Source organism: Pelobates fuscus, chromosome 1 (genome assembly GCF_036172605.1).
Source record: "Pelobates fuscus isolate aPelFus1 chromosome 1, aPelFus1.pri, whole genome shotgun sequence".
NCBI classification, from domain to species: Eukaryota; Metazoa; Chordata; class Amphibia; order Anura; family Pelobatidae; genus Pelobates; species Pelobates fuscus.
Window position 1 is genome coordinate 463,917,934 of NC_086317.1, and position 16,588 is coordinate 463,934,521.

General features: G+C 39.4%; 1 protein-coding gene across 1 annotated transcript in view; it reads right to left on the reverse strand.

Annotated features, from left to right (window-relative positions):
- Positions 1 to 732, reverse strand: part of CLNS1A (chloride nucleotide-sensitive channel 1A) — a 15,355-nt gene extending 14,623 nt beyond the window's left edge. Inside the window, exon 1 of the mRNA XM_063430960.1 lies at positions 512 to 732. Within this exon, the coding sequence (XP_063287030.1) occupies positions 512 to 633 (122 nt within the window). The 5' untranslated portion in view covers positions 634 to 732. The remainder of the gene's footprint in view (positions 1 to 511) is intronic.
- Between the last annotated feature and the right edge of the window lie 15,856 nt (positions 733 to 16,588).

Below are 16,588 nucleotides of genomic sequence, written 5' to 3' on the forward strand. Positions count from 1 at the left end.
ATGATAGAGGGGTGATATTACCTCTCCGCTATGTACAGCGCTGCGGTATCTGTTGGCGCTCTATTAATGCCAGTAATATGACATTACCCAGCATGCTCCCTGTATTGCCATGGGGCCCCCCATGATAGAGGGGTGATATTACCTCTCCGCTATGTACAGCGCTGCGGTATCTGTTGGCGCTATATTAATGCCAGTAATATGACACATTACCCAGCATGCTCCCTGTATTGCCATGGGGCCCCCCATGATAGAGGGGTGATATTACCTCTCCGCTATGTACAGCGCTGCGGTATCTGTTGGCGCTATATTAATGCCAGTAATATGACACATTACCCAGCATGCCCCCTGTATTGCCATGGGGCCCCCCATGATAGAGGGGTGATATTACCTCTCCGCTATGTACAGCGCTGCGGTATCTGTTGGCGCTCTATTAATGCCAGTAATATGACACATTACCCAGCATGCTCCCTGTATTGCCATAAGGCCCCCCATGATAGAGGGGTGATATTACCTCTCCGCTATGTACAGGGTCCCGGGGCCCAAGCCCTTGCCGCCCACTATGGCCTCAGTCCCTGGCTGCAGCCGCCGGACCCCCTCTGCTGGCGGGGAGAAGCTGCTCAGGAAGGCAGCCATGTTGCTCCACAATAACAGCGGGCGAGAAGGCGGCGAATACTGGCTGTGAAACGTGCGCGGCGCACAGAGATGACAGGCTCTCCCCCGCGCCGACAGATTTCCTAGCACGCCGGAAGTGACGGAGCCGGAAGTCGTGACGCATGGCCCCGCTGCCATGTTGTTGGAGCCCCAGGAGGGCTGCAGTCAGTGAGGGGTTTGTGGTCTCCGTTAAAATGGCGGCCAGCCCGTGCGTCACCTCCAGTCTTAGTGTCTGGGGTTTTGGAGAAGGAAAGATTACAATGGGCAATGTTACATCAAATAGATTTACCTTCATTCTGAAATATAGAATGTAAAATGTAAAAAAAATAAAAATCAGGTTTTTCATTCATTTTATAAATAAAAATGATTAAAATAACTTATACTCATGTGAATTAAATTCCTTTCTCAGTGATTAAATACAGCGTGAGAATGGCAGACTTTTTAAGGAACATTTCATCAACTACAGGCATGGTTATGGTGCCATGATGCCCCCTTCCCTCCCCCATTGTAAGGAGTGAACCAGTTTTTGAACACTTTGACTTCTTACCTGGAGTTGACCAGGCACCGCTACCCTTCTACACTACTAACGCCAGCGAGCATGATATCCTAAGCAGGAACTTCTATTAGCACCACTGAGTTGAGTGGACATACTTCCCATAATACGCAGTATTATAATAGTATAATATATTTTATATTTAAAATTTTAATATCTACATGAAATATAAGTGGAATACATTCACTGAAAATAATAATGGAAAACTGCATGTACATAAAATTACAGTGGTAAACAACAGGTGTAAGTGGTCCTAATGTGTTTTATACTCCATTTCCTATAGAATGTAAGCACGTTTGAGCAGGGTCCTCTTCAACCTATCGTTCCTGTAAGTTTTCTTGCAGTTGTCCTATTTATAGTTAAATCACCCCTCTCATAATATTGTAAAGCGCTACGGAATCTGACGGCGCTATATAAATGGCCATAATAATAATAACATTGTTATATTAAAAATAATAATATAGTGACAAAGGTAGAATAAATAAACACATTTTGATCACTGTCAACCAATGAGCTAAGCCATGCACTGTATTGCAAAGCTTAGTTCAGGAGGGCTAAAGGAAGTTTCTCCTTAAGAACTTCAGGCTGTCTGGCATAATAGTGGAAGAAGGGTGTAGCACCTCTGTGAACCCCAGATGAGAGGTCAGAACACTCAAACATGGTTCTTACAATGGGTGGACAATGGGTGGGCATCAGGCTACTTCTGGTACCATCACCACTTGGAATGTTTCTCTCAAAGTTCAGCAAAACCCAGCTCAATATTCACTCCTAAATTTATAAGATTTTATCCAGTTTAATATTTGATCTCAGATGACTTAGACAATGATACCAACAACCTTATTGGATGCACATAAGAAGTATATACTATTTTGTTTTTGTATATATAAATATTTATTTTGTTCATAAATCTTTTTATAATTATTAAAGAGGATTTTAGCAAAACCAAAATAAACATAAAATAAAGCTATTGGTTGTGCTGATCTGAAGAAAAAAAAAAAATTCTTAATAGAGTATATTTTATTTAATTATCAGGCAAATTATGTAAATGAGTTAACCTTGTAGCACGTACACAGTGTAAAGACTCTGCTGATAAGATTGTGAAACACGATTCTCTGGACCACAGAACAGAAAAATTTTATTTTAGGAGGAACAGTCTTTTTTTTTTCTTTTTCATATTGATTCTTTATTAGTTTTCATATAAACAAAAACGCAACATACAATTCTAAGTTCATCTTCGGAGCATTTCATAAAGAACGTATCAAAATGTATAAAATAAATTCCTAACAAGCAGATTGTAAACCCCGCGCTCCTAATCTATATACTCTGAAGGTAAGAATCAAAGGACAAAGTTGCTTAAACATACGCAGACAAGACAAAACAAAACGGCCATAATTATTTTCAAAATGTCTCTTGTATAAGTTGGGAGAGCCACCAGGGGGGAGTCCTGGACATGATACAGAGTCCTAGATGTACCCTTCATTCGGAGTTAAAAAAAAATTAAATAAATACCAAGGAGGGTAAAAACCACCCAAATAATGATGTCGCGAACATGAAATTTTCCGTTTACGAACGGCGAACGCGAACTTCCGCAAATGTTCGCGAACGGGCGAACCGCCATAGACTTCAATAGGCAGGCGAATTTTAAAAACCACAGGGACTCTTTCTGGCCACAATAGTGATGGAAAAGTTGTTTCAAGGGGACTAACACCTGGACTGTGGCATGCCGGAGGGGGATCCATGGCAAAACTCCCATGGAAAGTAACATTACCTAATGTCCTCCCCCCTGGCCTCCACCCCTGAGCGGTGGGTGGGGGCATAAACACAAATTGGGGGGGACCTAATGTCCTCCCCCCTGGCTCCCACCCCTGAGTGATGGGTGGGGGCCCTAAACAAAAATAAGGGTGGGTGGCCCTAAATACATATTTAACCCCCCTCCTCCCAGGTGACTAGGGGTCCCCAAACCCCTAGTCACCCCCACCCCCCAAAAAAAAACTCCTACCTACCCCCTCACCCTAAAAATAATAAGGGGGACCATTTAACTAAGTACCTTTAAAAATAAAAATACACTTACCATTCGATGTTTTCTTTCTTCTAAAATCTTATTTTTTTAGCCCCAAAAAAGGCCAAATAAAAATCAATAATAACCGACGCAATAAAAAAATAAAAAACCAGCGCAAAAAAATAATAATCCATCTTCACCCGGCGAGGGCTGCGCGCAGACTGAGCTCTGCAGGGCGGAGGAAGGCTTATAAAGCCTTGCCCCGCCTTGCAATTAGGCTCAGAGCACTCTGGTGGGTTTAAGCCATCCAATCAGAATGCTCTGACAGGTAAATGAAGAGACTGACAGGTAAGTCTCTATATTTACCTGTCACAGCACTCTGATTGGTTGGTTTGAAATCCACAATCAGAGTGCTCTGTGTCATTTTACACAGCGTGGGAAAGTTCTGTGGAACTTTCCCACGCTGTGTAATTTGACTCATAACACTCTGATTGGTGGATTTCAAACCAACCAATCAGAGTGCTGTGACAGGTAAATGTAGAGACTTACCTGTCAGTCTCTTCATTTACCTGTCAGAGCATTCTGATTGGATGGCTTAAACCCACCAATCAGAGTGCTCTGAGCCTAATTGCAGGGCGGGGCAAGGCTTTATAAGCCTTCCCCCGCCCTGCAGAGTTCAGTCTGCGCGGAGCTCTCGCCGGGTGAAGATGGATTTTTTTTTTGCGCTTGTTTTTTTTTTTTTTTTGCATCGGTTATTATGGATTTTTATTTGGCATTTTTTGGGGCTGAAAAAAGAAGATTTTAGAAGAAAGAAAACATCGAATGGTAAGTGTATTTTTTTTTAAAAGGTACTTAGTTATATGGTCCCCCTCATTATTTTTAGGGTGAGGGGGGTAGGTAGGAGTTTATTTTTTGGGGGGAGGGGGTGACTAGGGGTTTGGGGACCCCTAGTCACCTGGGGGAAGGGGGGTTAAATTTTCATTTAGGGCCCCCACCCACCGCTCAGGGGTGGGGGCCAGGGGGGAGGACATTAGGTCCCCCCCCTTATTCTTGTTTAGGGCCCCCACCCACCGCTCAGGGGTGGGGGCCAGGGGGGAGGACAATAGGTCCCCCCATTTGTATTTAGGGCCCCCACAAGCCGCTCAGGGGTGGGGGCCAGGGGGGAGGAGATTAGGTTCCCCCCCATTTGTATTTAGGGCCCCCACCCGCCGCTCAGGGGTGGGGGCCAGGGGGGAGGACAATAGGTCCCCCCCCCCTTATTTTTGTTTAGTGCCCCCACCCACCGCTCAGGGGTGGAGGCCAGGGGCGAGGATATTAGGTCCCCCTCTTATTCTTGTTTAGGGCCCCCACCCACCGCTCAGGGGTGGGGGCCAGGGGGGAGGACATTAGGTTCCCCCCATTTGTATTTAGGGCCCCCACCCGTCGCTCAGGGGTGGGGGCCAGGGGGGAGGACATTAAGTGTGCCCCCCCCCCCCCTTATTCTTGTTAAGGGCCAGGGGGGAGGACATTAGGTTCCCCCCCACCAATTTTTATTTAGGGCCCCCACCGCCGCTCAGGGGTGGGGGCCGGTGGGGAGGACAATAGGACCTCCCCCCCTTTTTTTTACTTTAGGGCCCCCACCCGCCACAGACTGCTCACTGTTTAATAGACATGCCCCTACTCGCGGTATTGCGAGTAGGGGCACAATTTACTAATACTAAGTAATTTTTACTTTTACTAATAATTTACAATTTACTAATACTAAGTAATTTTTTTTTACCAATTTAGGTCTTTCAGCCTTTTGGTAGATAACTCCCTATTACCATGGGAATTAGGGAGTTATCTACCAAGCGGCTGCAACAAAAGTCCCGAAAAGCCTGGAAATGCAGGAGGGATAATGTATAATAAACACAGGTTACTGGCTATGGGGGGGATAATGTATAATAAGCACAGGTTACTGGCTATGGGAGGATAATGTATAATAAACACAGGTTACTGGCTATGGGGGATAATGTATAATAAACACAGGTTACTGGCTATGGGGGGATAATGTATAATAAACACAGGTTACTGGCTATGGGGGGATAATGTATAATAAACACAGGTTACTGGTTGTGGGGGGGATAATGTATAATAAACACAGGTTACTGGTTGTGGGGGGGATAATGTATAATAAACACAGGTTACTGGTTGTGGGGGGATAATGTATAATAAGCACAGGTTACTAGTTGTGGGGGGATAATGTATAATAAACACAGGTTACTGGTTGTGGGGGGATAATGTATAATAAACACAGGTTACTGGCTATGGGGGTGATAATGTATAATAAGCACAGGTTACTGGCTATGGGGGGGATAATGTATAATAAACAGGTTACTGGCTATGAGGGGATAATGTATAATAAACACAGGTTACTGGTTGTGGGGGGATAATGTATAATAAACACAGGCTACTGGCTATGGGGGGGATAATGTATAATAAGCACAGGTTACTGGCTATGGGGGGATAATGTATAATAAACACAGGTTACTGGCTATGGGGGGATAATGTATAATAAACACAGGTTACTGGTTGTGGGGGATAATGTATAATAAACACAGGTTACTGGCTATGGGGGAGATAATGTATAATAAGCACAGGTTACTGGCTATGGGGGGATAATGTATAATAAACACAGGTTACTGGCTATGGGGGGATAATGTATAATAAACACAGGTTACTGGTTGTGGGGGATAATGTATAATAAACACAGGCTACTGGCTATGGGGGGGATAATGTATAATAAGCACAGGTTACTGGCTATGGGGGGATAATGTATAATAAACACAGGTTACTGGCTATGGGGGGATAATGTATAATAAACACAGGTTACTGGTTATAAACACAGGTTACTGGCTATGGGGGGATAATGTATAATAAACAGAGGTTACTGGCTATGGGGGATAATGTATAATAAACACATGTTACTGGTTATGGAGGATAATGTATAATAAACACAAAAAAATAAATAAAAATAAAATAATAATACAAAAATAAATAAATGAATGCAGCTTCAGAATTAATCTAAATTGTATGCTGTCTAGGAGGTGGGAGGGTCTGGGAGCGAGGGTCTGCTGACCGTGAGGTACAGGGTCAAAGTTTACTCAATGATGACGAATAGGGGGCGGAACGAATATCGCATATGTTCGCCGTCTGTGGCGAACGCGAACACGCTATGTTCGCCAGGAACTATTCGCCTGTGAACCGTTCGGGACATCACTGCACCCAAACCATAATCACCTTTTACAGGTTCTCTATTAAACTTAACCATAAGGACAACACGTCATGTGGAACCTTTATAATACCGCTTTCCATTCTTAGTTGAGATTTGAGCTTTTCTTTAACAAATGCACAAATCTGGGTGATAGATGATTTCCAATATCTGGCTATCATAATTTTTGCAGATAATATGTGAGTAACCAAGGGAATATAATTACCAAAAGTATGCTTAACGTTAAGCTGTAGTAGAAATAGGTCAGGACCATAATGAAAGGAGTTACAGATAGGTGCTTGAATTTTACTCCTAATCATATTCCAAAACAGCTGAATAGGGTGGCACTCTCACCAGATATGTAGAGATTCACCTAATTGGTCCCCACATCTCCAACATCTGTCTTCCTGATTTGGAAAGAATTTAGACAATCTACGTGGGACCAAATACCACACGTTTAAAAGCTTGTAGTGGCATTCCAATAGATTGAGACTACGAACGTTTTCAAATACCACGCTCCAGGAATACCTCCTTTCCTCGCAGCTAATTTGAATATTTAAAACTGTACCCCATTTCTCCTGTATGGGCTCAATAGGTATATCTGGATCACTATTAACCAGTTCTAGACAGCCAGCTACTATCTTTGTTGGAGTAGCTTTTTCCAATAGCTTTTCCAATAAGATTAGTGTATTTGATTTTCCAACTGCTAAATAATTACTCAAGAAACCTTTTATTCTAAGATAGTTAAAAACTTCTTTGTTATCTAACTTACATTCAGCACACAACAAGTTAAAGTCCTTCAAGTTGTTATTATTCATTAAATCACTTATTTTTGAAATACCACATTTGATCCAATTTGTATGTTTAAATCGTCTATATTATAGGATAAATAGGTTATTGAAGACAAGTTATTACTTTATTTTGAATTGATAGTTCTTTTTTACATTTCTCCCAATATTTCATGATATTTTTTAAGATCATACTTCCAGATTTCCCTATTGCAGGGCTTCTCTGTTTATTCTTTATTTGCAAAAAACATTTAGATCCAAATGATGCTGCTCCGTCTGAATTAGGGACTGTTCGATTTTATACAGTATTGTTCTTTGGCATTTTCTCTTTGAGTGATAAAGACATGTGCTAAGTTGCAGGCTTTTTGGTATTCTTTTAGAAGGGGTACCCCTAGGCCTCCTTATTTAACCTCTAAAGCTAAACGGTAAGCATTAATTCATGGGCGTTTCCCCGCCCATATAAACTTATTAATTAGGTACTGTGCAAGAGTCGTCCAGCTGTCTGGGCAAGCCATAGGTACCATACAAAACAAGTAAATCCACTTGGGGAGAACATATGATCTCTCACCGTATTAATTCTCCCCCACAATAAAATCTCAATATTCCTCCATTCCTTCATTTTTCTACAGGTTTCTTTTAGCAATGGTAAGAAGTCGAGTTCCATTATTTTAATGGGATCACAGGCGATCTCCACCCACAGACAACTAAATGATTCCCTGACACAATAAACAAAAACTTGCGTCAGGCCTTCAACGACATCCTGAGGCAAATTGAGCAGCAGTGTGACTGAGTTTTCAAAATTTAGTTTAGAACCAGAAAGTATTGAGAATTCCTCCATCAAAGGTATCAATTCTCTCATAGAGTTCATCGTGTCAATAAGTGTGAGTACTACATCATCTGCATACATACTTAGCTTAACACAATCATCTATAACTTGCAGTCCTTTGATTTGATCATTGGCTCTTATTGATACAGCTAAAGGTTCTATAGCAATTAAATATAAAAGTGGTGAGAGTGGGCATCCCTGTCTGGTCCCATTTTTCAATTGGAACCACTCAAAAGAGAACCCGCTACCAACCACCTTAACTGTCGGGGAAGTATATAAGGCTATTATGGATCCTATGATATCTCCATGTATACCAAAAGCTTCTAAAGCTGCATCTAGGAAGTCCCACCTGACCCTGTCAAAGGCCTTTTCAGCATCTAATGACCGGGCCAGGGCTTTTTTTTTTTTATAGGTCAAATCCACAATGTCCACTAATATCCTAATATTATACACTGAGACCTGCTTAACACGAATCCTGTTTGAACCCGATGTATAATTGTGGGTTTGATATTGCTTAGTCTTGCTGCAATTATTGCTAAATATAGTTTAATATCAGTGTTTAATAGTGAAATGAGCCTATAATTTTCCAACTGTTCTGGATTCTTATTTTGCTTAGGAATAGGTACAATATGGGCTTTTAGCATTTCATGTGGAATATTACCTGTTGACATAATATAATTAAACATATTGAGAACTCCAGCTAGGTTTTCATTATTATTTTGCTTTGGCTAATATAAAGCATTTTGCTATGAACTAACTTATATCCTAAGTGCAAAAAAGAAAAGAAAAAAAGAGAGAAAAATATATAAATGACCATATAATATCATTTGATATGTGTATTTAAATACCATATTATACAAGAGCACAAGGTAACTAACATTCCATTCCTTAAAAGTGAACTCCCTCGATAAGTGGTCTATATATTTTTTGAACTTTAAATTAGTGTATCTTTAAATGTGTGTCTTTTAACCTCCTTAGTAGAGTGATTTTAGTGCCTAGCATAAGTCTTCTGTTTAATACAATTAGATACCAATAAAATAGTATTATATTCAGAAAATGAAGATATTATTTATATCCTCAAGTGATCTAAACATATATATATATATATATATATACATACATAGCATGCTGCTATCAACAAGCTTATATCTTAAGTGCAGAAAGAAAAAATGAATATAATAAAAACAAAAAGCAAAAACTAAATTATAAAAAAATAAAAATGAATAGAGAATAAAGGACACTGTTTAACCCTTTAAGGACCAAACTTCTGAAATAAAAGGGAATCATGACATGTCACACATGTCATGTGTCCTTAGGGGGTTAAAGAAACAGTATACGAAAACTGGAAACCATTGAGGCATTTTTTCTATTAACGTATTTCGTTAGCTGTAAGCCACTTTTGCAAATTTTTTGGAACTTTAAATGTCTCTGTCTTGTCTTAGTAGATTACTCTAAGTCCCACTGGAAACGTCCAGGAGTATTTGACATCATTATTCCTTAATTCCTCCAAATCACTACCTGGTCCTGGGTCCGTAGAATGGAAGTGATTTGGAGACAGTCGACATTACGGACCCAGAATCAGGAAGTGATTTGGAGACAGTCGGCAACAGCAACCAGGACAGCAGCCGGAAGATTTTTTTACATTGCATGAGTATATGGAACTTTCTTTGCGGTTTCCTGAGGCTGGTGAGCGAACTAACTACCTCCACAACAAGTTTTGCTGTTTTTAATTGCTATTAATAAAGTATACTTACTTGAGATCCGGATTGCAAGCTTCTTTTCCACGGATCCCACGCACTCTAGGGGCTGATCCTCCCTGACTGCTATAGCAACGAGTGGTGCTTTTACCACTCCAATCTTGTGAGTGTAATACCTTAAGGGCACCTCTGTTTGCTTTATTCTATATATTTATAAGTAAATTACTATGCTGCACTAGGAGCTCTCTTTCTGTTTTTGTCTCCTTAATAGGTGTCAGAGTGATTTCCATGTTTGCAAGTATACCTACAGATTGTGCCTTGTTTTACCACAACCACTGTTTGTGTTTCAATTATTTATAATATTTGCACTCTATAAACACCTCAATTCATGTACACAGGGTTACTTTCACTCTCTATAAGATGTCCATAGTGAATACGATTTTTTTGTTGTTGCGCACCATCACTACTGTAAGTTATTTTATGTTCAAATCGTTTTACCAGGATTAGTTTTTGTTGGTTGCTGCATGTACTAAGATCCTTCTCCCATTTAGCCATTTCTTCTTTAACATCTTCTGATGTAGCCTGGATTTCCTGCTTGATCTTATCAATTTGGTTTTCTAAACATGCGTTAAGAAAGTATCTCAATGTATTTTAATTCTTTTATTGAGGTATCCGGCGGCGACTCTCTCTCGCGCTCTTTTCCTGGGTGTAATTTAGTATGTTCGTCATCTCCAGATCTTAGTGCTTCATGCTGGCTGGTTCTTTTCTCCATTTTATCTCGCGGTGAAAAAAAAATTAGAAAGGCGTTTTTCATTGTTCTGTTCGGTTTTCCTTTCCTTCTTGTTTTCGCTTCCTTATTTGGAGTCACATTTTTTGGTTTCCATGTAGTAACAAGGTAATGAGCGAGTACAAAAGGGAAGAAGGGGGAGAGGAAAAAAAAAAAAAAGAGAATAGTAATTTTTGTCGTTTTATATGTTTTACCACCAGTAGTTAGAGATTCAGTGGGTAACCGGGAGTAGATAGACTCCATTTCCTTCCTTCCCCTCCCCTTCCTTCACTTCTCTCTCTTTTGCTTTAATAAGAACTCAGTCAGGACTTTTCCAATTATATTTGGTATGAGTCCAAAGACTACTTTCTTTCAGGCAGAAGGTAATATGTTCCTATAGCACAAAAGGATATATTGAGAAGAAAACTTAGCGAGATAATAGGTCTTTTGATTTAAAAAGTTAGGCAGGTATGGAGATTTGTCATAAAAAGATAATCCATGCTAGGTTAATGGAATAAAAATATGCGGAGTTCCCTTCATTTAAGGTGTGATGGCCCAAAACATAAGAAACAAAAGTGGACAATCAAGTTGATCCTATCTGCATAAGAAGAGTGTTACTACAGCTAATTTTCAGCTTTTTTTTGCTACTTGCGTATCAGATGTATTTTTAGAGGCTTTGCTTAGAAGCTCTACCACTCATTCTTTACTCCTTCTTCCCATCTTAAAGGGGACCACTTGTGCTGTAAAAGTGCTACAGCGTCTGACCAGGCCCCTGCTGACACATACCTGCTGGGTGGGTTTAAGTGCATAGGTCACCCGATTGGCCCCATAGTGTGCGGCTGCACCAATTGTAATTTCGCCACTGGTTAGCACACACAAGAAAACACGATAACCATTGTTGCAAATTCAAAATCCAAACGGTTAGACCAAAATAATCAAATTAGACAAAAGATTTGTCATGTTAGATCAATTACCTCAACATGAGATACTTAATTAGACTTCGCACAGCCCACCTGTATTCCTTCCTCCTAGAACGGAAGTCCAAGTTTGCGGCATCTTCTTCACCCCTTATGTCTGTCAATATTATATATATCAGTTACGCATTGGTAAATATCACCAGTGTATTATTATAAAGCATTGTTGAAAATGTTCTCAAAATAAACGCTGATAATGTAAGTAGGCATCACGCACACTCAACCTCCCAATATGTTTACGGATCCTCCAGCTTAGTCGCTGATACAAAGGACGTTGCTGTGAATTATCCGCCATGAGTTAACAGTAAACATGGCAGTCTGCGTGGTCACTGTCCACTTATTAAGTTTTTGTCTTTTGAATTGGTTTAGGCAATTCCGGAACTTCTCTAAATCATCGGAGAGTTTCTTAATTAAAATATCACAACTTGGAGCTTCTAACTTCAGAAGGTTGAGTTGTATAGGGATAGAAGAGGGAGGTGCTCATGCCATTGTACAGAACACTGGTGAGATCACACTTGGAGTATTATACGCAGTACTGCAGACCGTATCTCCAGAAGGATATTGATACTTTAGAGAGAATTCAGAGAAGGGCTACTAAACTGGTTCATGGATTGCAGGATAAAACTTACCAGGAAAGGTTAAAGGATCTTAACATGTATAGCTTGGAGGAAAGACGAGACAGGGGGGATATGATAGAAACATTTAAATACATAAAGGGAATCAACACAGTAAAGGAGGAGACTATATTAAAAAGAAGAAAAACTACCACAACAAGAGGACATAGTCTAAAATTAGAGGGACAAAGGTTTAAAAATAATATCAGGAAGTATTACTTTACTGAGAGGGTAGTGGATGCATGGAATAGCCTTCCAGCTGAAGTGGTAGAGGTTAACACAGTAAAGGAGTTTAAGCATGTGTGGGATAGGCATAAGGCTATCCTAACTATAAGATAAGGCCAGGGACTAATGAAAGTATTTCGAAAACTGGGCAGACTAGATGGGCCGAATGGTTCTTATCTGCCGTCACATTCAATGTGTTTATGTAACACTGAGGTATTCTTTGTTCCCTTGTTCATACAGATCAATTTATTTCTCAGATGTTTTAGGTGCCTGGGATATACAATATGACCCCAGGGGAAAGATATATTTTTTTAATCATCAATTATTCTGGTAAATCGTGTCACATAAAATATTGTATTTCATGTCAAACTGAATAAATTTTTTTATAAAATCATGTGACCATGTATCTATTGGCAAGACTAGAAATGATCTGTGAGAGATTTTGCAATCACAGATCTTCAAACCGCAATGCCACATTGGATCCAGACACCATCCGTGGTGAGACTAATGGCATGTCACCCATCTCGTCACTCAGGTTTATGGGTATTAACCATGTTCCTATCCACCCCAGAAGAGGTGATAGGAACAATGAACTCCTGTGTAGGGAGCCATTCTTGATTTATTCCCTGGACACGCTAAAGAAATTAAAAGGAACACTATAGTCACCTAAATTACTTTAGCTAAATAAAGCAGTTTTAGTGTATAGATCAGGATACAACCTCCGGCACTCCAGATGTTGTGGACTACATCCCCCATAATGCTCTTACACCCATAATGCTGGCAAAGCATCATGGGAGGTGTAGTCCAACACATCGGTAGTGCCGAAGGTTGCCTATGCCTGGTATAGATCATCCCCCTGCAATTTCACTGTCATTTAGGAGTTACATCACTTTGTTTCTGTTTATGCAGCCCTAGCCACACCTCCCCTGGCTATGATTGACAGAGCCTGCATGAAGAGGGAAAAAAAAAAGTTCATAAACAAAGGGATATGACTAGGGTTCATAAACAAAGGGATTTAACTCCTAAATGGCAGAGGATTGAGCAGTGAGGCTGCAGGGGCATGTTCTATACATCAAAACTGCTTCATTAAGCTTAAGTTGTTCAGGTGACTATAGTGTACCTTTAAGTGTGTCTAGGGCACTAAATACAAAAAAAACCCTTGTCATGTTTGTTTTTTACCTCAATGCTAAGAATGTTTGCATGTTGGTATAGATAGAACCATAATAATGTGCCCAGGTTTGATCGGTAAATGTTCTGCCTTATTAATGACTTTAATAGATCTTGCATGCTGGAAGCTATATGCCCTCTCGCACTTTCACGTGTTTATTTAAAAAAATGATGTTTTGTCTTGATAAGTGTTTGGGGAGGGAGAGAGAGAGAATGAGAATATATATTTATATAAATAAATGGTTTTAATTTAATTTTTACACTCCGTTTTTTTGTCAACAGGCTGGGACTGCTATTAATTTATTCTAGTTTTCCGTTTCCTAGTCATGACTTAAAAGGACACTATAGTCACCAGAACAACTACAGATTAATGTAGTAGTTCTGGTGTCTGCAGCCTGTCCTTACACGCCTTTTAATGTAAACACTCACTGTTTACATTTGTCCTAGGAACACCACTACTGACAGCCACTAGAGATGCTTCCTGGGTCAATGTGCAGCACTGACATTCAGCATCTCCACACTATGCATGGAGGTGCAGAGATAATTCAATGCATCTCTAGAAAATGCTGATTGGCGCATGCATAATAGTCTCCCAAAGCTTTGGATTGGGTGAAATGATCAGATTTGACGATCTCAGCCAAGAAGGAGCCAGACCCGAGCAGTGCTGGAATAACACTAAGTTTTATGCCTTTAACTCAGGCAAAGGGGCATCTAAAATGTGTTTAACACTACAGTGCCAGAAATGCACATTTGTATTCCTGACACCAGTGTGTTCCTTTAAATGCCAGCTAAAACACGTGGGCATGATTTCAAACTCTATGGTCGGTCCTTGCAGCCCCTTTAAGTAGCATGGTTTTCACAGTAAAATGTATAAAACAATACTGTAAACCAAACTATGGGGAAATTTATCAAAGCAGTCACCAGTGGAATGTCCCTTCTGGTTCTGCGGCGATTGTCTCATTTGTAATACTTTGAATTATTTTTCAGAACACTTTGCTAAAGCTCCCCCTCTGAAGACGTTAAGTATTTTACTTCATACACATTCTAACCTATAATGTAATGCAGCTCCTGATTATTGTAGCCAAAAATCCCAAATTAACACCTTAGCCATCAGGCATCCTAGTACCAGACATTGTATACTAAATATTTTATTAGACAGGTAATTGGGGTACACAAAAATAAACCGCGTTCTAATGAATACCAATAATGGCGAAGTTGTAATTAAACAGGACTTTGTATGTCAGGTAGGACACCTTTGGCACTCTAGATATCCCATAATTCTCTTACAGGGATAATGCTGGCAAAGCATCAAGGAGGATGTATTCTATATAGCATGTAAAGTGCTAAAGGTTGTCTAACCTAATATTTTCTGTTCTAGGTCACTTTGACAAAACCATTGTTAAAGCACGACTGACCATCACCACAATCACTTCAACATCAATATTTAGTCCAATAATCTGCTCCATCATTTTGATTTTTTTGAAAAAATATTTTCAGAAGTGGACTATGACTTTAGTTTTACGGAGTATATTCAGCTAATGTGGCATAGTGATTGAAAATATCATGTTTACCCGTTTTCAATAAGCATTCACACATATTTGTATATATTTATATAGGTTTGTGGTGACCTGCAGGAACATATCCTTGACCAGCACACAGTACAGGAAGCCCTCCCCAATCTCTGGGGAATCAGACAGACATACCTTTGACAGATTTGTGTTACTAATGCAAAAAAATCCAGGTACCTTACTGACATGGATTTTTATAGCAGAGTTTCAAACTCCACTTCTTGAGAGCTACAAAAATGAGGTATTACAATAACATGTACACAGCATGACCAGCAGGTAAAAAGTGCAACTATACTGAATTGATGGCCATATCAGCGGTTATCCTGAATATTTTATATTTAAATTAAAAAGGAGTATGTATGATGATCACATCACACCAATAAAGTAATTTAAAAATCAATCTGTAATGCATGCCTGGCCCCTGCTATTGATCCAAATGAAACCCCCTCAAAAAAAAATATTAACAAATTCTCTTAATTTCAAGTGCTGTCAGAATCCTCCTTGGAACAACAAGCCATTACTAATTCACATGTTAACTATGGTAGCCCCTAATATCTACCTTTAAAAAAACAAAAAACAAACAAGCCACAAAATAAAAGTCTAGACCTTTTTAAACATGTTTACTAATTGGAAAAGACAATCATCTTTAAGATACGAATTGTATATCTTTGCTCTTATTGTAAAGAATCCTTTCCTCCCTTTTTATACTCTTAGATAATTGTATCATATTGTACTCCATTTGACAAAAGCCTCATCCTATGTTAATAAGTGCATCTTTAAATTTTTTTTTTTAAATTAAATCCTTTTTTATTCTGTAGCATCCCATTGCACATGTTCCAATTCCATGATATCATTCATGATAAGGGTCTAAACTTGAGTTTGGAATTCAAGTTGGGCTCTTACCATCACATTTTCAAGAGAAAAAATGATTCCCTTTTTCATAAAATTTTCTAACTGGTATTTGCCTCTGCCAAATGAAAATTTGTATTCTATAATTATTCACAAATCCTTCTGGACATCTTTAACTCAACCTGTTTAAAGTATGAATTACATATTTTACTAGCTGTAAAATGTATATTTTTTACAATTGCCCGTTTGGATATAAACAGTCAGTTGCCTGCCATGTCTTCTAACTTATCCAAATCCTGTGATTTAACTTTTTTTACTTTACCTAGTTTTGCATCATCTCCAAACACACAAATACATGATTTTGAGTCCCTTGGAAAATCATTGATAAATACCAAATTGTAAGGCAATGTTCATGCAGAAATGCAAATAGGTACAGTTAAGGTGCAATACACTGAATGAAGGCACCAGAACATTGTGAAGAGAAAATGATACAGCATTCATGTACACACTAACACAAAAAGACAGAGTAACCTTATTAGTCTAGTGATGCAAATGAAAAATAATTACAGAAATCTCATTACACCAATCCTATAGGATCCAACTGTGGGAAAACCATACTTTTGGAATATATGCATATTGAGGTGAGTGAAGCCCACTTGGTTTGATATGTAAATATATTTGG